This window comes from Filicampus tigris, chromosome 20 (genome assembly GCF_054856515.1).
Source record: "Filicampus tigris isolate MCC_2025a chromosome 20, RoL_Ftig_1.0, whole genome shotgun sequence".
Taxonomy (NCBI): Eukaryota; Metazoa; Chordata; class Actinopteri; order Syngnathiformes; family Syngnathidae; genus Filicampus; species Filicampus tigris.
The window spans coordinates 6,633,894-6,657,194 of record NC_141236.1 but is presented as its reverse complement, the minus strand read 5'-3'; the positions used below and the strand labels follow the sequence as shown (position 1 = coordinate 6,657,194).

General features: G+C 43.1%; 3 protein-coding genes across 4 annotated transcripts; 2 read left to right on the top strand and 1 right to left on the bottom strand.

Moving 5' to 3' along the window:
• Positions 1-124: 124 nt before the first annotated feature.
• Positions 125-1,426, top strand: churc1 (churchill domain containing 1). The gene is made up of 4 exons (XM_086018107.1): positions 125-303; positions 430-565; positions 764-834; positions 985-1,426. The coding sequence occupies exons 1-4, from the start codon at positions 265-267 to the stop codon at positions 1,075-1,077; spliced, it is 339 nt and encodes a 112-aa protein (XP_085874233.1). The 5' UTR covers positions 125-264; the 3' UTR covers positions 1,078-1,426.
• Positions 1,427-1,598: 172 nt separating this feature from the next.
• On the bottom strand, positions 1,599-11,047 carry ttbk2b (tau tubulin kinase 2b). The gene is made up of 15 exons (XM_086018105.1): positions 10,820-11,047; positions 10,325-10,441; positions 9,273-9,420; positions 8,761-8,834; positions 8,139-8,279; positions 7,965-8,069; positions 7,784-7,849; positions 7,535-7,627; positions 7,233-7,358; positions 6,984-7,141; positions 6,612-6,804; positions 6,087-6,298; positions 5,055-5,472; positions 3,608-4,260; positions 1,599-3,482 (listed from the first exon to the last, which is right to left on the bottom strand). Exons 2-15 carry the CDS (start codon positions 10,385-10,387, stop codon positions 3,113-3,115), a joined length of 2,820 nt encoding a protein of 939 aa, XP_085874231.1. The 5' UTR covers positions 10,388-10,441; positions 10,820-11,047; the 3' UTR covers positions 1,599-3,112.
• Positions 11,048-11,897: 850 nt separating this feature from the next.
• On the top strand, positions 11,898-22,067 carry mideasa (mitotic deacetylase associated SANT domain protein a). 2 transcript variants are annotated; one of them, XM_086019469.1, is made up of 13 exons: positions 11,898-12,470; positions 12,821-14,325; positions 16,509-16,724; positions 16,993-17,335; positions 18,052-18,118; positions 18,208-18,350; positions 18,453-18,556; positions 19,014-19,089; positions 19,580-19,668; positions 19,764-19,907; positions 20,368-20,484; positions 20,807-20,973; positions 21,123-22,067. In XM_086019469.1, exons 2-13 carry the CDS (start codon positions 12,985-12,987, stop codon positions 21,382-21,384), a joined length of 3,069 nt encoding a protein of 1,022 aa, XP_085875595.1. In that variant the 5' UTR covers positions 11,898-12,470; positions 12,821-12,984; the 3' UTR covers positions 21,385-22,067. The 2 variants fall into 2 exon arrangements, with proteins under 2 accessions (XP_085875595.1, XP_085875596.1); XM_086019470.1 differs by having other exon boundaries at positions 11,899-12,470; positions 16,509-16,703.
• The last annotated feature ends 1,234 nt before the right edge of the window (positions 22,068-23,301 follow it).

The following is a 23,301-nucleotide window of genomic DNA, read 5'->3' as shown; positions in this document are numbered from 1 at the left end:
CATGAAAAAAATTTATTTAAAAATTAAATTTGAAATTCGAAAATAATCTAACGGTTTCTTTTGTAGCAAGGACAGACAATCCGGAAGTTTCAACCCGGAAAATACAAATACCAATGGTGCGTTACTTCCGGTATCCTGTATAATGCTATGCTAAGCTAGTAGGCGGTATCTTTATTTACGGAAGACGCACTTTGCTTTTAACATTTGCTTAAAATTCCAAAGTCTTTTCAAAGACTACACATGATCTTTTTTTAATAAGTAAAAATGTGCAACGGCTGCGTGCAAAAAGAATACCCCGACCGGGTACGTTAAAATTCTGATTTTGTAAATACTAACGCAACAACTTCGGATCAGTAATGGACACTCCCATCTTGATTCAGATGTTTACAATAATACTTTACATTAAACGTTTTATTTTTTTCTGCTCAGGGAAGCACTTGTCTGGAGAATGGCTCCTATCTTATGAACTACCTGGGCTGTGCCAAATGTCATCACAGGGACTTCGTCTTGATCTGCAATAAAGACACAGAGGATGATGATGGAGAGGAGATTGTTACTTATGACCGTAAATGGTTTTGATAAATTGAATGCTTTGTTCTTTTTATTCCATTGTCCATTTAGTCCTTGTTACCATGACCACTATCTTGGAAAGTAATTCTCACAGATGTATAAACCAATAATTACATGTTTTCAATATTAAATATGTAATAATTCCACCTTTATAATCCACTCACCATTTACGACAACATTGTTTTCCTTCTAGATGTTTGTAAAAACTGTGACCATGTCATCGCCAGACACGAATATACATTCTCTGTTGTTGATGAATATCAGGTAAGTGAGGAAACTAATTTGCACTGCATCACCCTTAGTCTCATTTTATTATATACTTTCACTTTCTGGATTCGTTTCAAGGTAAATTGTTGGTTAGTAGCCTTGTTTTTGGTCCCTCTCATTTGTGGGCATTCATGTTGCATCATTCAGGAGTACACAATGCTTTGCATGCTGTGCGGAAAGGCAGAGGACTCCATCAGTGTGTTGCCAGATGACCCCCGACAGACCGCCTCTCTCTTCTAAACCTCATAACACAACTGCAATGCACGATACTGCAGATTGACATGAGACTCTTATTGGATTGGCATGAAAAAGGTCATAAAACCTACAACATGCTGCTGACTTCAAGGTTGCAATCGTTTGGAGAAACAATTTCTTTATGACACATTTTCAAGTCAAGTATTTCTGTATGTAATTATATCCCAGCCTTTATAACCATCTTGGACATCTTTTGATTGTTGCACTGTAAATGAACTTTCAGACATTCATGAATTTACATTAAAAAAAATATATATATTGACTATGTACTATGTCTCATTTGAAATAAAATATTGACTTGCTTCTGTACACAATGTCTCATTTGCTAACCAACTGTCTCAGCCTATGGGTGTACTGTAATACCATCAGAACAAAACAAATCAATTGTTAATTTATTTGGCATTACTGTACCTTACAGTTATGTTTGCTCACTGTCTTATTAACTCAGTGATCATTACTGTGGCACTTAAAATGGATCAAAATTGACTGAGTCAATAACAACACTGTTTTTGCTTGTGGACATGTATTTTCATGATCAAAAGCAGCTTGGTAAAAATACAGTTATGTATGCTGATTGTACAAATGGATAAAAAAAAAAAGTAAAATGACTCATGCATATTTACAATTCTAAAGGATGAGTGTGCTTATAAATACATTATAATATGCTGATGCAGAACTATTTATGGTTACAATTAAGCGGGGTTTCCTGCCTAACCGGACATTCCCTGGCTTTGCAGATGTATGGTTACTACTTTACCAGTGGTTATTTTGGTCTTGTAATGGGCAGATATGGCATGTGTCAAACATTAAATCACATTTAGCAAAATCATACGTACACTTAGAGATGTAGAATTCATGACAAGGCGATGGTGAGGCAAAAACAACATTGCTGCTATTTTACCTGTTAAGAAGCAACAATACTGTGGAATCTTCAAAGCTGAACACAATTCATTGATTTCTCAGTTGTTCTTATGGCATTCCTAACCACCACACAAGGTTCTAATGTAACCTTTCCTTGCTCCAAAAAAGCCAAAGAAAAAGCAATAAAATAGTAATCCTTTAGCTACTTTGGAGATTCCACTGTACTTTTTTTTCTTTTCAGAGAATGTGCTTTTTTTTTTTGCTGAAATGGGGATTATTTGAGTTGGTTTTTTTACTAGCATTACAATTTAGAGACATAACTTCACAATGTATCTTCTACTGAATGGATGTACTTGCACACAATGGGAAGGATCTCAAAATGGATGACTTTCCCTTATACATAGGCTACGCATGGACAAAACTCACTGACATGCTGCTGGCTTTAGGGTTGCAACCAGTGTGTAAAAATATACACTGTGACAAGTTGGTTAGCACACGTAGCACACACACACTAAGACACATTTGTGAAGTCAGATTGTAGTTGGAGTAACGTTAAGCGTGGCAATTTAAAAGATTGTTATTCATAATTGGGCCCTATATCTTTACTCTTCAGCTGAATGAATCATCTTTTGGTGGGTCCCTCTTGGCATGTCCCAAAACTGCCAAATTTTGCAAAGGTAAGCAAAAATATATTTTTGAGGTACTCAACACCATCTCCCCTAGGCGCACTAGTAATGCCCCAAGTAGGTTAGAAGAAAATGTGTTTCAGACATGGAAATAGGTCATTTGTGTCATGACAACACTTATGAAAAAGTCTTAAGGAAGGAACCATGTTCAAAATTGAACAGGAAGTCAGCCATTTTAGAGAAATTCCAATCCAAATGATTTGGAACTGGAAGGAGGTATCCCTGACTGGTGATTCGCAACTACTGGGCTGACTGAAGTTTGCACCCTGGTTGCAACTATTTCCATCAAACATTCCTGAAGAGTGTGCACATAATCACTCCAGCGTTTCAAGCTCTTGTTCATTGTTCATGGATGAATTTAAGCTAATGTAGCAAATAAATAAATACATTTTTCTTACATTACATACAGTACACATTCCCTTGAGCATAGACTATATTTACACATGCGATCCAGATCAGTCTTTTAATCTTAATCACCGTTTCAGTTTCCCTGAGCCTTTAGTCTGCTGGATCAAACCTCTTCCTATGGAGCGGGGGACCAACGGACTTTGCCTGGATGACCTGGCTTGCAGGGGGCCGTGTCGAGGGGGAGGAGGCGGTGGCGTAGATGACCCAGAGAAGCTAGACGGGGAGCGGCTGCGTCCCAGAGGCGGTGCCCTGCCGTCTCGGGGCTCCTGGCGGGACGGCGAGCAACTCAGCGAGCGCTGCAGGACGGACGAGCCGCAAGGGCGGGGCGGAGGTTGGCTGACAAGCAGGCCGCCACGGTCCTGCGCCAACTGGTTCAGACTGGACAAGGAGTCCGCATCGCTGGTGCTGCTGGCGCGTACCCGCAACCGCCTCCGCCTCGAGAGAGAAAACACAGTCATCCCTGATTTGTCCTTTTTGGTCCAAAATTAAACATTTAAATGAGCATCCTCAATGAGAACTGATTCCATCATTTTTGCCCGGGGTTGCGCATCGCCTCATACCTGTGGTCGGCGCATGGGCCTGAAGACGGTTTCCCGGGAGGCGGGTGAGGCACCAGTCTGCCGCTGAGCTGCTCGGGAACAAAGGTGGCGCTCATGGGCCGTGGGATCTTACTTTTACTGCCCGACGAAGAGGACAGAGAAAGAGGGTCTTCCCCTCCGCAGTCTGATCTGGAGCCCCGCTCCGACGAGAGCCGTTCTCGCGGGAGAGTGACCTGCAGGTTTTCGCAGGACAGCGACGGAGAAGGGGAGTGGGTGGGCGAGCCGGGGACAGGGCTGCTCCAGCGGTTTCTCCTGTCCCGGTGCAAGTTCCTGCCCGGAGAGTCCGGGGGAGTGGCGGAGTCTCGTATTGGGATCCGGCTCAGTTTTGGCGAGCAGGGAGAGTCTTTGGGTCTTAAAGAAGCGAGGAGCGAACAGATCGCTTGAGCCTGCTGGTTCAGCTCTGACGAGCAGTCGGGCAGACCGGAATCGCTTTCTGGGTCTTTTGTTAGGAGAGCAGTCGAACTTTTTAGCGGGCTCGACGACGGGGCCAAATCTGTTTTACCTCCATTCTTTACGATTTGTCCGGGGGCTTCATCAGATTTGCTTGACGGGGCTTCGAGAGGTATGGTGTCACTCTTTTCGAGCACAGGAGACTGCGGTGTGCAACTGGAAGACTGAAAACAACGTAATGATTACGGGCATGAATGAAATGATTACATTGAAGCAACAGTAAGAGTGCCAATGAATATTACGTGATGGAACTACAAAAATCTCAAGAGTTATTTTGACTGCTCTCTGGTCGTCTAAAATGAAGAATGAACACGTAAAGTGGAAGTCAACCCAAACATATTTTTTTTCGAGAATATGATCTATGCAAGCCCACCAGTTGAAACAAGGCATTCTGATAAATATTGCGTTTGTGGAATAAGAGTTAATCCACCCGTTTTTAGCCATCTCCGGGGGCAGCCATTTTGTAATTTCTGTCGACTGAAAATGATATCACAACTGCTCAGGGCTCAGGTAACGACCAATCACGGCTGACCTGTTTTCTGAAGCTGAGCCGTGATTGGTCGTTACCTGAGCCCTGAGCAATATTGTGTTTTTGGAATGCAAATTAAGCAGAAAAATCCACCTGTTTTTATCCATCTCAGAAGGCGGCCATTTTGTCACTGCTGTCGACCGAAAATGACATCAGAGTTGCCCAGGGCCAGGGTAACCACCAATCACAGCTCACCTGTTTTCAAACGGCAAACAGGTGAGCTGTGATTGGTGGTTACCCGAGCCCTGAACAACTTGCTGGTGACTCATTTTCAGTCAAAAATGTCCGCCTCCTGAGATGGATAAAAACGGGATGGATTTTGCTTCTTAACTCATATACCCGAAACGCAACTGTAATCAAAAGTTCGTGTTTGGACTAGTTATCGCAAATGATCTGCAAAATGAATTTCTGAATGCTAATCCTGCCTACCTGATCCATGTGGGGTCGTCCCATGATGACCGAGGGCATTTGCCCCAGCATCCCTGGCAGCCTCCTGTGGCCAAGTAACCAGGACCCGACAGAACAGTGCGACGCAACAGGACTGGCTGCTACGACTGAGCCCTCCTGCGGCGGGTGGTCCTCGCTGTCGGCAGGTTTGGGGGTCGCCGCTTTGTCGTCGCGCTGGGCTTCAGCTGAAGGTTTGATGGCCACGGAATTGGTGCCTTGCTCCAGCTCCAGCACCACCCACTCCTGGGAGTCTCCCTCTTGGACCACAGGACTGATGTTGACTGCGACAAAACCGCTGCTGACTGCGCCTTCCTCCGGGTCAGCCGTACCCGTGCCGGACTGATCGTCGGACAAGACTTTCTCGCCGATGTGAGAAAGGACCGGCGGTGTTTTGCCCCGGCTAAAATAAAAAACATTTAAGCTATTAGCCAAAGTGTTTGATTTCCGCAAAGTATTACAGTGAACCCCCACTATATCGCAGTTGATCATCCGATTGATTGTGAAAAAAAATGCAAGATCAACAAGGGAAGTGAGTTTACACTGCATCTGGTCTAAATCTAACAAAGCATTACTCTGAGTTTTCTTTTGAGACCATTTCAGTAAATACTTCAGTAGGTTTGACAGAAAAAGGAGAAAGTTGTGTTCCAAGGCCACAGAGTAATTTAAGGTTCATAACTACAGTAACATATTTGCACATTTCTATTTGCCCATCTACATTATTTTGCAATATGTTAGCATTAAGATACCCACATTTGTTTTGTTTGTTTCTGTCAACATCAACTGGGAATGACAAAGAAAAAGCTTGAAGTAAGAACGCTTTGTCTGTTAATCTGTGCGAGGAATTTTAAAGTTTGTATTAATAATTTTAAATGTTTTAAAGTGTGTGGGAGAGGTAAATCTATATTTCAAAAATCTCTTTATGCTAGAATTTCATCTGGGTCTGGAACGTATCTGCTGCAATAAATGACGGGTTCAATGTATAGCATGACGTTATGATGTGTTTGAAGCACTAACCAGGACTCAAGGAAGCGCTCAAGAGTAGGCTTGGGTTCAGGTGCAAGTCTCCTTTCAAACGCCAAGCTCTGACTCTGTCGCATCTTCCGGAGCAGCGGCACAGCCCGGTCCAAATACAGCGTCTCGGATCGTACTCGCCTGGGAGAACTCTGCGCGGAGCCAGCGGGGCTTTGGTTGCCCTGGTTCTGACTACGCTCTGCCTCAGTCACCACCTGAAGAAATAAAATACAATGAGGACGCTTCAAATTTGAAGAGAATGTTCACTACGAGAGCACAGTGTACTCGTGGCTAGGACGTCTGCCTCACAGTTATGAGGCTCGGGGTTTCATTGAAGACTAAAATTTCGATAGGTTCTTGACAGAATACTAATAAAGTACTCAACATTTACTCCAAACATCAGATGTGCGACCGACTCTTTTTCCACGCTGTCCAAGTCCCAACATATCAATGTACATTAAAAAAAAAAAAGTTAAAATTAAATTGCAAAGTGTAGGAGAGGCAACAGAATACAGGCACAGAACAGACCTTCCTGATCACCGGCTCAACATGCTTCTGGCTTTGAATGTGGTCCATTTCATCGCAGATGCCTCTCGCGGGAAGGGACGCGGGGGGCACAGGGGGACAGTTGTCAGCGTCGCTGAAGCGCTCTCCGAGCATGAGGACGTCCTCTGTGTTCTCCCTCTGCAATTCCACTGGCAACACTGACGCATTGGCCATGCTTTAGATTGAAAGAGAGCGAGAGGGAAGGTCACCCTGGAGCTCATTTACAAAGCGCAGCTCAGCGCAACACTCTCACATGGAGTTGACAGGGCGGAAATTGAATCTTTAAAAAAAAAAAAAAAAAAAAAAGGACTACCGGTTCTACAGTGGGGAAAAGTTGCACGTGTATTTGTGTACCCCATGTGAGCCGGCGTGAGGCGGGTGAGCTCCTGCCCGGTCAGTGGTGCCGCGGCAGCTGTCAGCATGTCCTCCGAGTCGCATTTCTCCCAGTCGTAGGGATCGTTATGCAGCACATTGTGGCTTTTCATAGCGCTGTCAAACAGTGACATCAGCAGCTGTCACGGGGGAAAAAAAACGCACACATCAGCATTCGGGCAGTCGGGAGAGGAGCAAACGCGATCGTGTAAACGGGAGCTTGGAGCCAACCTGGTAGTCTGGTTTGGTGAAGTAGTCCAGGCTGAGGATGTGATCCAGGAATGCGCTAAACTCAGATGGCAAGTGATTAAGCATGAGGCGGTGGTCATACGCCTCTTTTAGATTTCCTACTTGTTCCTGTCGGAGAGGAGGATAAAAATACAATTCAGACTTAAAGTATACATAAATACAGAAAGGGGACACAATTATGCCTTTATGAGCTAATGCTTAATTTTTCCGCAGAGAAATACATTACATTTATGATCGTGCCTAAAGTTTGGGCAGGTAAGCATTTGCGGATCCGCATACTATACCTTGTCTTTAAATTTCCTCCATGGGAGCTGACCAGACATGAATTCAACTAACATGTAGAAGAGGGACCACAGATCGTCATGACGGCCAATTTCCTGCAGAATCCAAAATCACACACAAAATGAAAATAGAATGCAAAAAAAAAAAAAGAGACAAACGATGTTCAAAATATATACTAAATGTAATGTGTTTGCCGTCTTAAACTCAAAACCAATAACAACCGTGACGAAATGCCTGTCCCGTCTAATCACCTTATTTTTATGAGTATTGATTGAAGCATATCGCACAGTTCCTCTGAAGCCGGCCACAGATCGAGGCTGGAAAAGAAAAAGTTACAGGCACGTTTGAGATGCATTGTCATACCAAACGATTTTCAGTCCTCACGTTTCATTTTGATGGGTGGGCTCGCAAATCAGTTTCGAGAGTACTTACAGGACGGAGTTCCTGGTTGGAGGTCATGTACTGCCGAGCCAAACCAAAGTCCAGCATGTAGCAGCACCTGCAGGTACTTGCCAGTCTTCCCATTGCAAAGTTAGCCTGTGAATAACATATGAGAAAATAGATGCATTTCTAATATGAAAATACAATGACTGTTTCTTGTCTTACTGGCTTAATGTCGCGGTGCAGGAAGCCCACTGAGTGGATGCTTTCAATGCCCTGTAAAATCTGCTTGCCGAGCCTCAGAGTCGTCGAGACTGAGAATGTGCCACGGGCCCTGCTTCTCCGCAGATCTGCCAGGTTCCTCCCCTTTGAACAAAAGTACAGTGGAATTTGGAAACCAACCTTTTTGTAAAAAATTATTTTAAATAAACCTTGAATGAATTGTGCTGCATTAGACTGAAGCATATCTTGTGAGACTTCAGTCTAGCATTGCTTTTTTGGGGCTTTTTTTTTTTTTTTAACCCTGGGTTAAAATCTTACTGGTAAAATTGCCAGTAGAATTGAAGGTTTTATGACTATTTGTATTTACACTCCAGCATTTTCTTTTTAAACATTTTTTAACAGACTGTGCAGAACCTTTCAGTACACCACTGTGCAAGAAACCAGGTAATGCATTGGAAGTAAATGTTAAATGCAAGAAACTGTATAGTAGTTTGCCAAGCATTTTAAGCACGTTACAATTGTGGGGATTTTTGGATTATATAGAGTAGTATATACAAGCGCTCGTCAAACACAATGTTAATACTAAAGCCTTTGGTACCCCACGGGAACCTTGTGAAAAGCCTACCTGGAGTTCCATCACCACATAGTTGAAGCGTTCGTTTCGGCCAGCGCTGACGAAGCGACACACGTTATCTTTGCCTGTTGATAAAAAATGAAGAAACTATAATACAAAGATGTGGAGAGTTGCATTCAAGACTTAATGATGGATTCTGTTTTTTGACTTGGAGACATGCTGTTAAAAAATGCAGCATTAATAAAAATGAATCATACAGATTCAATCTTGTTTTTTAAAGCATAGTGTATGATGTTAATCAATATCTTTAAACAGTATTGTATTTACTTATTGATCCAGATATCACATGTTCCACACAGCTACAGTTGCTTCATGTGCATTATTTTCTAACCTTTAACACTATTTCTTGAAAGCACAATTGAGCACTCTTGTGCAATGCTGCTGCTCTTTTTTTTTTTCCTATCGGAGGATGTAACTGCAAAGAGGCACACCCTTGATCGCTCGACACTGCATCCACAAATACTTGATGCAGATTCTTGTTTGCGCTGCAAAGTGTCACTCACCCTGCAGCTTCCTCAACACGGCCGCCTCTGTCCTCTGCACCGGTTTGGGGTGTGTGGCAGACTCCACCTTCATGGCAACGGTGGCCTGGCTCAGTAGGTCCAAGACCTCGTAGACCTCCCCGAAGCCACCTCCGCCGATCTTTCTCACCTGCAGAGCAGTTTTATATGAGAAAGGTGGCGGTCATGAAAAAAAAGGACTATAGTAATAATCAAATACCACAGTTGCACAAAATACGACCACAAACTGTCACTGACCTCTATTTTTTTTTCATGTTTTTAAGTGCAACATTAATAGTTATCTTTTTAGGAGGGAGGAAAGGGCAACTGTCAGAATTTTAACAGTCTGAATTATTATACTATAAAAAAGGCAATGTTGCTGGAAGTTGCGTTTGCAACATGCTAGCTTTCTTTCAATTGTTTGTATTGAAATGAGTTTGACATAGAAAAGTGAACCCTTGTATTGTGTTGGGTTCAAATTGACCCCAGAATTGACTTGAAAAACGGGTCAATTCTGACCCCAACACAATACAAGGGTTAAGGAGGATGTCCATGCCCAGAGGCTGAGGTGCACTGTTTGTTTTACGTATTATTTTAGCTTATGTCAAACCTACAAGACTAAAACATGAATGTATAATAAATCACATTGTTTACTGTAATACAGATTCATTTATTGCATGTTTCTGTTTTTAAAAACTCATGGGAAGAGTACATTGAAAAAACAATCACATTGCACACACATTAAATTGCAATGCAAGATTGAGGGGGGTAAGATTATTTTTCAAAATCGTTCAGCAATATTATAAAATAACAATTAAAGTACACATTCAGATAGAAACCCAAGTGGGCCATAGGGATAAAATATGCAATTTAAGTCAGTGTTTCCTTTTGTCATGTGATGAAATGTTCTTATAAATCAGCTCTTCAAAGCAATGTCGGTACAGAACCCGACATTTTTTGATCACCTGTCCGCAACCTACCAGTTGACAATCACTGCCCAAAATTGTACCTTGTGCTTCAATAATAAGTCATGGGTACTTCTAGTGAGCTCTTACCACTCTCCATCTGTCTCTGACCACATCTGCCGTTGACAGGATGTCTGTATGCTCTCCACTCATGGTGAGTGCTCTCTGCTGCAGTCACAAGCTGACATCAGTGGCACCAACCCATCACTGCAAACATCCATTTCACTCGTTAAACCACATTGCCTCACACTGTGAGTGGTGAAAGGTAAGCTTACATACTGCAAATAGTACCTTCATGTCACCGATTCGTGTATTTCAAAGTGGCATTTTGGGGACGTTAACTTGATTGTGCATGCCATTCAAATCGGGAGCTAGCCAGCGGTTAGCAGCTAGCTTTAGCTGATATTAACCGGAGCCCAAAGCAAAATAATGATAAGAAAATGGGTTGGGTATGGTTAGAAAATGGTAAGTGGGGATGGGAGAGCTGCAAGGCAGCAAATAAACGAGTCGGTGCTCAACGCTAACTAGCATGTTTACTCAGCGGTGGCTTAGCAGCGAGCCCCAGCGACTTCGTCCCCGCGTTACCTCGCTTGGTTGCACCGCTGAGACTCCGGGAGAGAGCCTCCATGGTCCATTTCTCGACGGCCACGTCATTCCTACGGTTCCTTTATCTTACCGATGAAGGGACGTCGATGGGGGGCATTCTCGAAAACGTGAGCTGAGCTAGACAGCTGATTATGCCCACAGCCGCCGCTTACAGGGCAACGGTGACGTCATAAAAGCTCCCGAATGAGCCGCAGAATCACCATGGTAACCATCTCCGCCGCCCCACCTCCAGTACAACACGATCACGTAGACATTTATTGTTTACTCACACAAACTGAATTGCACGGAATAGCCAAGCTAAGCAGTTAGTGGGTATTCATGTCGAAGATTTGTAAACGTGAAACAGTAGTCATGACAACGTCAAAATGTTACAGAAACAAAATTAATTGGAGAGGTGTGTTCGGTTGTCTAAAGCAGTGTCCCCCAATTCCTTAAGCACGCAATCTACATTTTAAACCTCTCATAACACACCACCAAATAATATTGTCACAAAAAAATATACCCTGAAATCATTATCTGGTCTCAATTTACTTAATGTGAAAACTGGGCACGTTTAGTTGATCATGAAACTTGTTGCATGAATGGAAACAGGTAGATACACCGGTTACCTTCTGCCACCTAGTGGAAGATTGTTTGATGGTTCTGCTTGTCTCTATACGTTGTTGACATAGATGAGATCAATTTAGATTTATTATTTGTAGTAAATGAATAAATTTCCAACAAATTCGTTGAAACTTGGTATTTTTTACAACTGCCCACCTGACGTATACCTTTGAATCATTTTAAATTTAATTTTTATTTATTAGCATTTAGTAATTAAAGCATTGTCTTTCCCCATTGAAGCCACTAGATGACAGACGTTGCAATTAACCTGTGCCATTCATACTACAGAACAGAGTATGGCTACAGGGTTCACACTGATGAAGTAATTCTGTTCGTAAATTGTAACGGGATTCAACAATATTTCAGTATTTATACTTTTTGTGAGATTGCAATCCACCGAAATACTGACGCGGCTCCGTCCGCCCGGGCTGAGCGGGTCGACAAAACGAGCGTACCAGGATGCGGTGGTAGGCGGGGCCTAGGCAGCAGGTTGGAAAACAGGATAAGCTCTGATCTGTTTGTGGGTGAGGCGCCGTGCTTCGTTCGTTGCTATTTTTTTTTGCACCGCTTTCTGTCCGTTTGCACACTTTTCCAACTGTGGCGTTTCGTGCGTTATGTTGCGCGACTTTGGATCAACGGCGCACTTTTACGGTGCGACGTTCCGATGTGCGGAAATCGCAGCGTTTCCACACGCTGTCGCTGCGCGAGACTAAAAAGTCAGCCAAGCGGGGGAGAAAAAGTTGCGGACGTGTTTTCCAGGAGAAGCACAATTTGGCGCATACAATGTGGAACATTGTTACTACTGTGTGAACGAGCGGTTGCAGCACATCGGTTTCGATTATTTCACCCGCGTAGACTCGCCTGTTCGCCATATTTGCCCGCTTGGAAACTCGGGGTGAAAGTTAAGAGACAGAGAGAGTTATGACATTTGTGGCGCACAATCCCTTCATGGATCTGCATGACTTTGATCGCCACCGAATGGACTCCTCGGGGCCGGGCATGGAAAACCAACTGTGTCATTCATAAGGTATTACATTCTACATTGTGGCTTGTGTGTTGCATAATCGCCCCAGCGCTTCCAATGCTTCCTTATTGCTGCTTTTTCAACAGCCAGCAGCGGCTACAAGCTCGATTGCACGATCACCTTCATTTCCTGTATTTCTAGTTAGGCCAAATAGCAGCTATGCTGTCCAATGGCCTCCTTGTTGCTGCTGATTTAACCAGAATGTCCTTTTTAGCCGGACATAAACATGGCCTAATGTTTTGATTGATGACTTTTAAGCGTGCATGCTCTTTGACCTTTATGCCTGGGCCTCCATTTTCCGATTTACTTGATGCTTTTCTCCAGAGGTAAATAAAGTGTCATGTTTTTTGAAGGTGCGGCAGCCTTAAGAGGATGTGAGGAACAAGCTTCAAACTTGAGCTGAGATTCTACGTTTCCTTTCGGATTGATATTTCCTTCCACATGCCAGCTGTGTGCAAAAGGCAAGCGCAGGAAGTAAAAGCACACTACGAGACCCGGACGCCAACATCTTCTCGCCATGAGTCTTCCTCCCCAAATGAATACTGACAAGAGCAGCAAGCATCGGGCAGTGGCGGCAATGAAAGAGCCCTTGCAGCATTCAGGGGAGGTGTATTACGGATTGGGTCCTCCGTCTTTGGAGTCGATCCAGAGTGACTCCGCCGGCAGCTCTGGTGCGTACAATCCAGAGAAAGGCCCTCAGGTTCTCCCACCCTATCAGCAGGTAAAGTGGGTGCACCAGGACTCTTTACAAGCGTCCAGCTGGCCTCAGGAAGCTCCTGTCCCAGGTTGGAGCCAGAACTTTGGGCCTTATATGGGCGGTGTGAACGCCCGGGGGCAGATGGCCTTCCACAAGGTTGTCCACGATCCTCTTCAGATGGGCAACGAAAATCAGCAGGTTTACAGAGATTCATCCCGGGCTCCGGCTCAGGGCAGGGGTTTGGAGTGGGAGCAGCACGCCATGCAGCAGGCCCAGCTTCAAGCATATCAGCACAAAGGCGTGGAGCTGCAGGGCGCGGCCCACGTGCCGGCTCACAACGTGCAGGGTTCCATGCTGCAGCCCTTCCAGACGACATTCAACAAACAGCAGTTCCCGCAGGGCTACTACTCGCTTTTCCCGGGCAACAAGGGAATGCAGGGCTTACCTTATGGCGAGCAGCCCAAGACGCAACAGCAGCAACAGCTGCTTCACCACATGCAGCAGCAGCAGCAGCAGTTGCAGAAGCAGCACCATCTGCAGCTGCAGCAGCAACTTCAACAACAACAACAGCAGCAGCAGCAGCAGCAGCAGCAGCAACAACAGCAAATGCAGCAGCAACAAATGCAGCAGATGCAACAACAGTACCAACAGCAGCAGCAACTAAACGAGCGACAGCAACAAATGCACAAAATGCATCTGCAGCAGCAGGCACAAAACATCCCCCAGCAAGACGCACAACCTCCTAATTTCGTCAGCTATCAGCCTTCCGAACCCTGCCCGCCCGACGCCGTGTCCAAAAAGGAGGCGGCGCCCACAGCAGAGCCGCCAAACCAAGTCCAACCCGAGTCGTACCCCTCGGAACCTTCCGACGCGGCGCCGGCCACCCCGAGACGCTCTCGTCGTCTTTCCAGAGATGGCCAGTCCCCGTTGGCTCCGCCTTCGACCAACATGTGGCCTCAAGCCCCGAAAGAAAACTCCCAGAATGGAGGATCTGCGGCACAGGTCGCGAGAACGGGGGACGCCCCGGCCGCCACAGGGGGAGTCATCCAGAGCACCCGGAGGAAAAGGAGGGCGTCCAAGGAGATCAACTTGGAGACTCTCGCCCAGAAGGCGTCCGAGATGCCCTCCATGCCCGAATCGCTGTCTGCTTGCAAAACTGAGGTTAAAAATCCTTTACTACATCATTTCTGTTTAGTCATAGTTTCTTCTTTACACCTCACAACAAATATGCATAATAGCTTCATTGAAGGCTCTGTATTTGTCTTTGTGTTGCTTGTGATTGGCTGGTCACCAGTTCGAGTGTACCCCCGCTGGCAATGCTTTGGTTAAAAATTTGCAGCTTGTCAAATGTAACGCCTACATGCAGTTAGTGTGACTAAAGGCAAACTGCAGTTTGAAAGGGGAAGTCAACGCAAACCCATTTTTTTCAAGAGTATGTTCTCTGCAGTTGAAACATGGCATTCTGATTAATGTTCCGTTTGTGGAATATGAGTTAAGAAGCAAAATCCACGTGTTTTCGCCATCTCAGGGGGCGGCCATTTTGTAACTTCTGTCACAGATGCTCAGGGTACAGTTAACGACCAATCATGGCTCAGCTTCAGAAAACAGGTCAGCCGTGATTGGTCGTTACCTGAGCAACTGTGATGTCATTTTCAGTCGACAGAAGTGACAAAATGGCCGCCCCCTGAGATGGCTAAAAACGGGTGGATTAACTCTTATTCCAGAAACGCAATATTAATCCGAATGCCTTGTTTCAACTAGGCCTGCATAGAACATATTCTTAAAAAAGATATGTTTGGGTTGACTTCCGCTTTAAAGAGGAAGAACTCCCTATTTCACTGTAGAACTTCCCCCAACTCTTACAACATCACTTTCTTGGCTTTGTTTACTCTGACTTATGTGGTCTTCTGTGTCCACTTGCAAAGCAGGAGTGCCGAAAAGCAGCTATTATGGTGCTCATATACAAACAAACCACATTAGGTACAACTGCACTCTAATGACATCCAATATATATCTATATTGAAAAATAAATACATTTTAAATAGTAAAACATGCATACAAAGGCACTTTTTTTTTCGATGTAGTTGTAGATAAGACTTTTTTTTTTTTCCTCTCCAAGTTCTGCTTTAACTTCTCTCATAGAGCTTCTTAATGAGCAAACCAAGTTTCTTTGAAGCAGTCATTGTAAAGGCCGACATTTTGTGTTGGTTGTTATTGGATTGTGCAAGTGGCCGCTTTAATGTCTGCGTTCACTGTTTTGTAATCGAGCATGTATACAAAACGTGTTGACAATGCCAGCGGAACATGCGCTTGTCTTTTCTCCCTTTGCAGCTTCCCTACCTCACCACAATAATAACTAATTGCACTCACATCGACTGGGTGCAGGTATATAATTTATGGGACTGCAAGTCATTGTGCTGTTGCGCACAAGTGTGCAGTGGCAGCTGCATGTCTGCACACCTCCACATTCCTCAGGCCCTCGCTCAGTCATTGAGAACTCCAAGGGAGGGGCCGCGCCGCCAAGCCGAACAGTTGCACTCCCCCGTTGCCTCGAACAAACCGAAATGCTTTCTCAGTGCCAGTCGCAACACACAGTTGCTGTCGAGCATTTTGTCGTTTGATTCAAAATCAAACATTTCATTAGTTAGTAAAAAAAAAAAAGAATAACTGCACAGACAAGTACATAGCAGTTTTTATGTAAAACGCACTAGTTTTAGCTTTTTCTTTTTTCTTTTTTATTGCCATTTTACGATTGTGTTGTATTGCTGTGTATGTCAAAAAAAACATTCCTCAAATTAATTCAATTTAGATTTAGACACATCCATGTTTTATAATATAGTAAATGAAGAGTATTCACAATTATTTCTTTACATTTTATATGTAAAAATGCACTGGTTTTAGCAACTTTACTGCCTTTATTCAATTTTATTTGGCACATTTCATCTACAGTGTTTACAGTAATACTGCATTTCAAGATATGAATCTAAAGAATATTCAATTTATTAAGTAGTAAAATAGTTGTACTTAGTTGAGGAGTGAAAGGAGCCGATGCTTTGTTTTTAGCATACTTGGACATTATTATTATTATTTTTTTGCACTTGTCTGAAAATATATTCCTCATCAAAATGAATTACTGTTAATTATTTTTTTAAGCATTTTTTTTTGGCATTCATTGCATAATCCAGAAAGTGTCATTTGAACAAAATTCCTCAAAGTAGTTATGTCACACCCTTGTCTTTGGGTCTTAAAACAAAAGTACATTTGTGACTAGAGGGATTTCTTATGTGATTAAAAATGATTGATTGTTTGTATAATACCTTTGCTTTGCATTTGTTCCACAACAGGGAGACGGTCCCCGAGGCAAACACGCCACTATGGTCCCTCTAATCATGCCTGTGTCAGTGCCGGTGCACAGGATTCCGCATCCCGGTCACGGCGCGTCGGCACACGGACGAGCAGGCCAGGCTGAGCGGCCCTCGGTGACGGCTGACTGCAAACCGTCTGTCATCGTGGCTCGTCGCAGATCTCTCAGAAACTCGGTGACAGACAACTTTGAGCAGGTTGCTTCTTGGAGGACTTAAGATTAGCATTGCGTTTGCAACAGGATTTAATGCCAAATAGTTCTCATATGTATTAAAATGGCTTATACCATTGTTAGCATGTTATGGCTGTGGAAGGGAGAACGTAATACAAATAAATAAATAATAACAGGCATCTTGAGGTTCAGCATTATTATTCAAACATTTGGGGAAATCCAGTACATGATGTACCAAAGCGTTGATTTTGACACCAAATCCTAAAGTTCTCTTTTCTCCTTCCTCATTCTAGGACGGAGAGAATGATCCCGGACTGGACGAGGAGGGAAAAACCAAACAAAAGCGCAGACCCCGGCCTGAGCCTCTCATCATTCCTCCACCCAGACCTTCCACGCTGATCCCAGCGTCTGTTTACTCCAGCATCACCGCCTACCAAAGCAACCTGCGCTCCCCCGTCCGCTTACCGGACAACCCGCTCGCCTTCCCCCCTTACACCCCCCCGCCTATCCTATCTCCTGTACGAGAAGGCTCAGGACTCTACTTCTCCACTTTCCTCACCAACTTTGCCGTGAGCAACCAAATCCTCCCGCCGCTTGCAACGCCCAAGACGGCCACCAGAAGCCTCCTGCGCTCCAGTAAGTCCCTCTTCAAGTCTTGTGTGGTTATGGGAAGCAGTTTGAGTATTTATTCATATCCTTGATGTTCAGCTGAAGGCCCATGTACTAGTATGTTCTTTGTTTTACTAGTAAGACAATTAAGTAGAACGACAACCGGAAGTAATTACATTCCACTGCAATTTGACATTTCTGTACACTGGTAATTAGCTAAACTACTTGTGGACATTTTGGTGCAACTAGTAGGTCCACATGCCCACTAGTTGGGACAAGTGGTGTTACTAGTGCAGCATAGTAGTTTACTAGTAAATTTGAATCGCATAACAGAAGGTCACAAGTGGCAAAATAATGGTGAAAAAAAATGTATACATGCATACATACATACATACTCATTTGCCCGTCTACAGCACTTCCCATTATGTGTTAGCATTTAGCTAGCAACAAAGTTATGGGGTTGTTTTAAGTAGTCATGTGATTAATTCTCTTTGTTTATTTAGTTTTGACTGGAAATTTCAAGTGGCATTAAACGGCTTGATGCTTATTTGAATTCTGTTGTATCTTAAAAACAAAATGGCTGAATCACCTCACTCTCGAAAAAAACTTGAGTCATTTGTATCTCTAGGCACCACACGGATATCAAATGAATGCTAAAATACTTTGTATTTACTTTGTAGCCACCAGGCGTCATTCATTTACCGTATATTTTATTTTCTTTTTTTTTTTTTTTTTTTCCCCAGCAAGTTCAGACATCACACCGCCGGTTCTGCCCTTGATCACCGACGCCACGCCTGTTAGCCTCGAGCCGTGAGCTGCATTTGATTTTTTTCAAAGTAAAACCTTGAGGCAACCGACACCGTGTCAGCATCTCACCCACTGCTTCCGTTTGTGTGCAGGCGCATCAACATCGGGCAGCAGTACCAAGCGGAAATTCCCGAGTTGCGACACCAGCCTTTGGCTCAGTTTGACCCACACAAGGCTGACTTGGTTTGGCTTCCTTTGCCTGATGGCCAGCTTAAACACACAGAACCGGATAGTGGTTCGTAGCTTTCACAGAACATTGTTTTTACTTGTGCTGGATCACCATCTGCCCACTCACTAATCCTCCTCTTCTTCCTCCTCCTCATGTTGTCTTTTCTAGTGGAGAATCTGATGAACATGGCTTGTTCCAGTGTCCTCAGAGGAGGAGGAACCAACCAGGAGCTGGCTCTGCATAGTTTACATGAAAGTGGAGGAGATTTCATTGTGAGTGTTGTATTTACAGTTGGCTTTTCATTGAGGAGGCGTGTCTGTTCACTTTTACCCATGAAAATTCAGGCACAATACATGATGCATTTGTGACTGAAAATCTATCTTTTATATTGTTTATTTTAATCAAAGACTTTGCCGTAAAAGAGCAAATTGTCACTTTGGGAAGAAAATACTGGTGCATCTCAAAACAGAGAACATTGTCGCTTGTACTGTGAAAAGCACATTTCCATTTTTCCACCCCATTTTTTTGTATTTTTACGGTAATGGGGTTTCCGCTTTACGGACATAAAATATTATTACTTTCATTCCATATTGACATATCTCACAAACAAATGGACGATGAATTAGTGGGCTGCATTATGGTGGTCTGCAAGCATGCATATCGAAACGTAAACGTGCAAATATCCTGTACTTTGTATTTGATTTTCTGCATTATTTTTTGTTTGTTTAGGAGACCCTCAGACGTTTACTGTGTCAGGAGCCAATCTTCCCTAAAGGCCATCACCTGGCAGATTACCACTACTCAGGTTAGTTGTGTTGATCAAAGCGCATTATACATAAGCATAGGCAGAAGAGCTTATATCCAAGATGATATATAAAGGCTTGCTGTTTCCTCAGTACTATGTGGAGATGTTTGATTTTTATCTTTTTTCAAATAGTCCCTATAATGTGCAACTTTGTGTTGCTTGAAAGCCTGGAACATTATTAAAAAAAACAAAAAAAAACTATAAAAAATAAAAATAGCGACAATAATAATATATAATTAGAATTCTTAATTCACGGAAGGTGAACTAATTGACAGTGATTGTATGAATGATGTGATTCTGGCTGCAGACCTTTAGTTTCACTTCGATTTGGGCAACATTTATACCATGCCCATAACTGCCAAAATAAGGGTGAAATCGGAGGTTGGAAGTAGTAAACGAGGCCCTCATCTTTTGTTTCTCCCCTAAACATAACTGTCCTCATTCCTCCGATTACACGTTCATGGCACTTGCTCATGTGATTTCCTCGCAGGCTCCAATCGGTGGAGTGCCGAGGAAAAGCGTTACTTTAACAAAGGGATGTCAGCCTACAGCAAGGACTTCATCTTGGTGCAGAAACTGGTACGCCTCTTCACTTGTGCTCACACAAGATGACTTGATGCCATTTTTCTGCTGACAGTGACTACAAAAGCCTTCAATGGTGTCTTCCTTTTCAGGTGCAGACCAAGACAGTGGCTCAGTGTGTTGAGTTTTACTACACGTACAAAAAGCAGGTGAAGATCACCCGTAATGGGATTTTAACCTACGGCCCTTCAAACTCGCCCGTGGACAAATCCGCAGAAGCTGTCGTGGACGTTAAGGTAGAAATTGCTTTACTTTGTATTTCAAATGTGTTTCCTAAAATATATACACGTCCTTAGGTGTGAATGTGAGTGTTAATGGTTGTTTTTTTATATACTGTATGCCGTGTGATTGGCTGGCGACCAGTCCAGGGTGGACGGTACCTTTCATCCAACTTTAACTAGGATCAGCTCCAGCCTCACCAGTGATCCTAATGATAGCAATGTGTTGGACAATTATAGAAAGTCTCTTTTTTTATTTATTTTTTTATATAAACATTTATGATATTAGACCTGAACAATGTTGAAATGGTAAAAAAAAAAAAAAAAGTCACATGATTAGGATGGCAAGTTGTAACTAGGCTGATGTCAAACATGGCAATATTGGGAAGAAAGAGAATCAGCGGCATCTAGTGGTGTTCTGCACCTATTGACACATTTCTGGGCTTGTCCTGTTTGTACCTACTTTGTGATTCCTTAGAGCTCTCAGCAGTCTAAACCCGCCCACCCACACATGGATGACAAGAAGGAGCTTTCTTATGAGCAGGAGAACAACCAGCAAGCGATGGTGGCTCACTCACTTCAGGCTCATGACTATGTGAGTGTTGAATTGAAATCATGTGTTATTATTTCATGTAAAGATTAATATTAGAGCGCCAGCATTCTATTTCTGGTCTTGGTTGCAGATGTAAAAATGTACTGATGTCAGTTTAAATATAGATGTGGGCATCCTCTGTTTTCTTTTAAATTAAATTAAAACAGCAAGGGAAAATTGGTTCTTCTAACACTTAGAAGGTTTTTTTCTGTAAAGAGGCCTTGAATGGATTTTTTTTTTAAAAAAGAAGCCTAATAGAGGAAAAGCTTGGTATCAGAAGGCAGGGCAAATCAAAATCCACAGTAACAAACCGATTGTTCTCTAGGCGGGCACTGTGCTGGTGGTCAAAGAGCCAGAGAATGTTGTCAAGGATGCTACCTACACATCAGCTCCGCTCAGGCCTCGGAGCGACACTGCAGCAAAGAAGACCAAAGTGCCAGTAAAGCCCACGCAAGATCCCGATGCAGTATTTCCATGCAAAAAGTGTGGCAGGTACCACCAAACCCGTCACAGAAAATCCACTTTTGTTGACATAAGCGTGATGTCTTGCCGTTGATACTTCCCACTCGAGTGGGCCTGGAAGATTTTAAAAATAAACTATTAATAGTTAAAAGTGTTGAACTTGTTACTGTGTGCGTCAGGGTGTTCAACAAAGTGAAGAGTCGCAGCGCCCACATGAAGAGCCACGCCGAGCAAGAGAAGAAAGCCGCGGCTCTGCGGCAAAGGGCGGCGGAAGAGCAGGCAGCGGCGGCGGCTGCCCAAGCCCGCAAGGAGGCCTTGCTAGCGGTAGCGGCGGCAGCATCTCACCAAGGCGGGAACGGAGCGGAGAACCAGGGCGAGCCGAGCAGCCAGGAGGACTCGTCGGAGGGCGAGGAGGACGACAACGACGAGGACTGGCGCTGAGAGCGAACCCAAATTTGCGGCTACATGGATTCGAAGGGATGGACGAGAATGATCAACAAGAGCGGAATAAGCACAAGAGAAATGTTTTAAGTCTTCCTGTGGAACTCTTGCACTCCTCTACTGGCTGATAAAAGACTGTTTGTATTCATCAACCAGGCTGGCACTCCATATTTTCACACATTTGTATCGTTTTAAATATTACAAATGACTTTATTTTTGTCTAAATGCACTTATACAGTACGCTTTTGCCAATGTTGCCTTTTTACAGTACTGTATATGCTTTATTTAACTTTTTTTGTTAAATACTAGGCATTTTCAGTTTAGGGACTTTTCCCTGGGTTGTTTGGTATTCATGATCAAGATCATTTACATAGAACAAAAACAATGTTGTTTATGGTTTCTTTTAATTCAAATGAGCCCACGGCTTGTTTTCAAATTGATTTGCCGAGTGTGAAAATGCTGCGTTGAATGTTCCTGATTGTATTTTAAGTTTGGTTGTATTTTTTTTTTACAACTAAATACCTTTAAAAGTAATATGTAAAAAAAAAAAAAAAAAAAAAAAGTATATATAAAGTGCGTATTTATGCGTTTTTCAACGATTTTGGTAATATAAAAAAATGTATCCTATCAGATACACTATAACTTGTGAATTGAAAATAAAAATTAAGAAGTGTTCCGAACAATCAATGTATTAGTATTCTGTTTGTGATTGTTTGGAGTGGGCAAACCTCTGTGCTCAAAGGCCACAGTTGATTTTTGAAACGAATGGATGGGCCGGGTCATTTGCAGATAAGGTTAAAAAAAAAGTGTAAATGTTTCCAAAATACTCAAATTAATTTAGCATATTTTCAAATCAATTAATCAGTGATTTTGTATATTTATTAGTTATTAGTTTAAAAAAAACAGTTACGCAAGGGTAGAAACGAATGTCTTTATTTTATAATTTTTTTTTTTTTTTTACAAAACGTTTTATTTCCCCATTGTATTATCTGGGCTTGGGCACATTATTTATTTATTTATTTAGTTTGGATATACTCTAATTTTAAAATGGGGAAAAATGTGTAAAATAATTCAACACCTCAAATAATTCATAGTATCCATTGTGACTATATATTTATTGGATGAATCGAATATGTAAGGGCTTGGAAGTTTTATCAAGAATGACAGTCAAGCTGCATTTCACATTCTGGTCAACAGATGTCAGCAAAGCATGTTCTTCGGCGACGGCGAAAAAGGCAAAGGTCATCAAAATTGAAAAAGTTATTGTAGTGTGTCCACATGAGGGCTCTGGCTACCTTTCTATGCAGTCCAAAGGAAAACGACAGGAGTTAAAGAGCATGGCCAGTAAAGGATTGCCTGTCACCCTGAGGAGATGAGAACCATTCGATGCCTGAGGGTCAGAGAGGATAAAGTGGTCGTCTTCCTGTCTCCAATCATCATTGACAAGTTGGATTTAGTGCGTATTATTTATTAAGATACTATGACATTTAGAGTGTGGATCTCCGCCACCAAAAGTGTCATAGAGTGGTGCCTTGTGATACGATTTTGATCTATCATTTTGGATTCCAATTGCTCACTTTCTGCCAAACCGCTGCCCGTTGCAAAGTGATTTGAGTTCAATGCCACGGAGAAGGCAGGTTAAAGTGCGAGAACGTCAGGTGAGGCGGCCAGGTTGAGGCCAGAAACGTCAGCTCAGCGCAAGGTTGACGCAAGACTGATTGGTCCTCCCGCATCAGGGTCGAGGTCCTCGAGGTAAAAATAATAAATGTCAAAATTAGGATTATTTATATTCAGACGCTCAGTACTTCATTATTTCCAGGATTCGACCTCTGCCTGCGGGTCAGTGACATACTTACAGTGAGTACACCAGCCTTCATCATCCTTAGCATGGATGCTAAATTCTTTTATTACCACCAC

What these genes read in the sequence shown, in the direction of transcription:
- churc1 (XM_086018107.1), top strand. Translation starts at nt 265, where the DNA reads ATGTGCAACGGCTGCGTGCAAAAAGAATACCCCGACCGG. An exon ending in GGAGATTGTTACTTATGACC is followed by an intron (nt 566 to 763) that starts GTAAATGGTTTT and finishes TTTTCCTTCTAG; the next exon opens with ATGTTTGTAAAAACTGTGAC. An exon ending in CTGTTGTTGATGAATATCAG is followed by an intron (nt 835 to 984) that starts GTAAGTGAGGAA and finishes TGCATCATTCAG; the next exon opens with GAGTACACAATGCTTTGCAT.
- mideasa (XM_086019469.1), top strand. Translation starts at nt 12,985, where the DNA reads ATGAGTCTTCCTCCCCAAATGAATACTGACAAGAGCAGCAAGCATCGG. An exon ending in AAGCTGTCGTGGACGTTAAG is followed by an intron (nt 19,908 to 20,367) that starts GTAGAAATTGCT and finishes GTGATTCCTTAG; the next exon opens with AGCTCTCAGCAGTCTAAACC. An exon ending in CCATGCAAAAAGTGTGGCAG is followed by an intron (nt 20,974 to 21,122) that starts GTACCACCAAAC and finishes TGTGTGCGTCAG; the next exon opens with GGTGTTCAACAAAGTGAAGA.
- ttbk2b (XM_086018105.1), bottom strand. Translation starts at nt 10,387, where the DNA reads ATGAGTGGAGAGCATACAGACATCCTGTCAACGGCAGATGTGGTCAGA. An exon ending in TGCACCGCGACATTAAGCCA is followed by an intron (nt 8,070 to 8,138) that starts GTAAGACAAGAA and finishes TGTTATTCACAG; the next exon opens with GCTAACTTTGCAATGGGAAG. An exon ending in GGCCCATGCGCCGACCACAG is followed by an intron (nt 3,483 to 3,607) that starts GTATGAGGCGAT and finishes TTCTCTCTCGAG; the next exon opens with GCGGAGGCGGTTGCGGGTAC.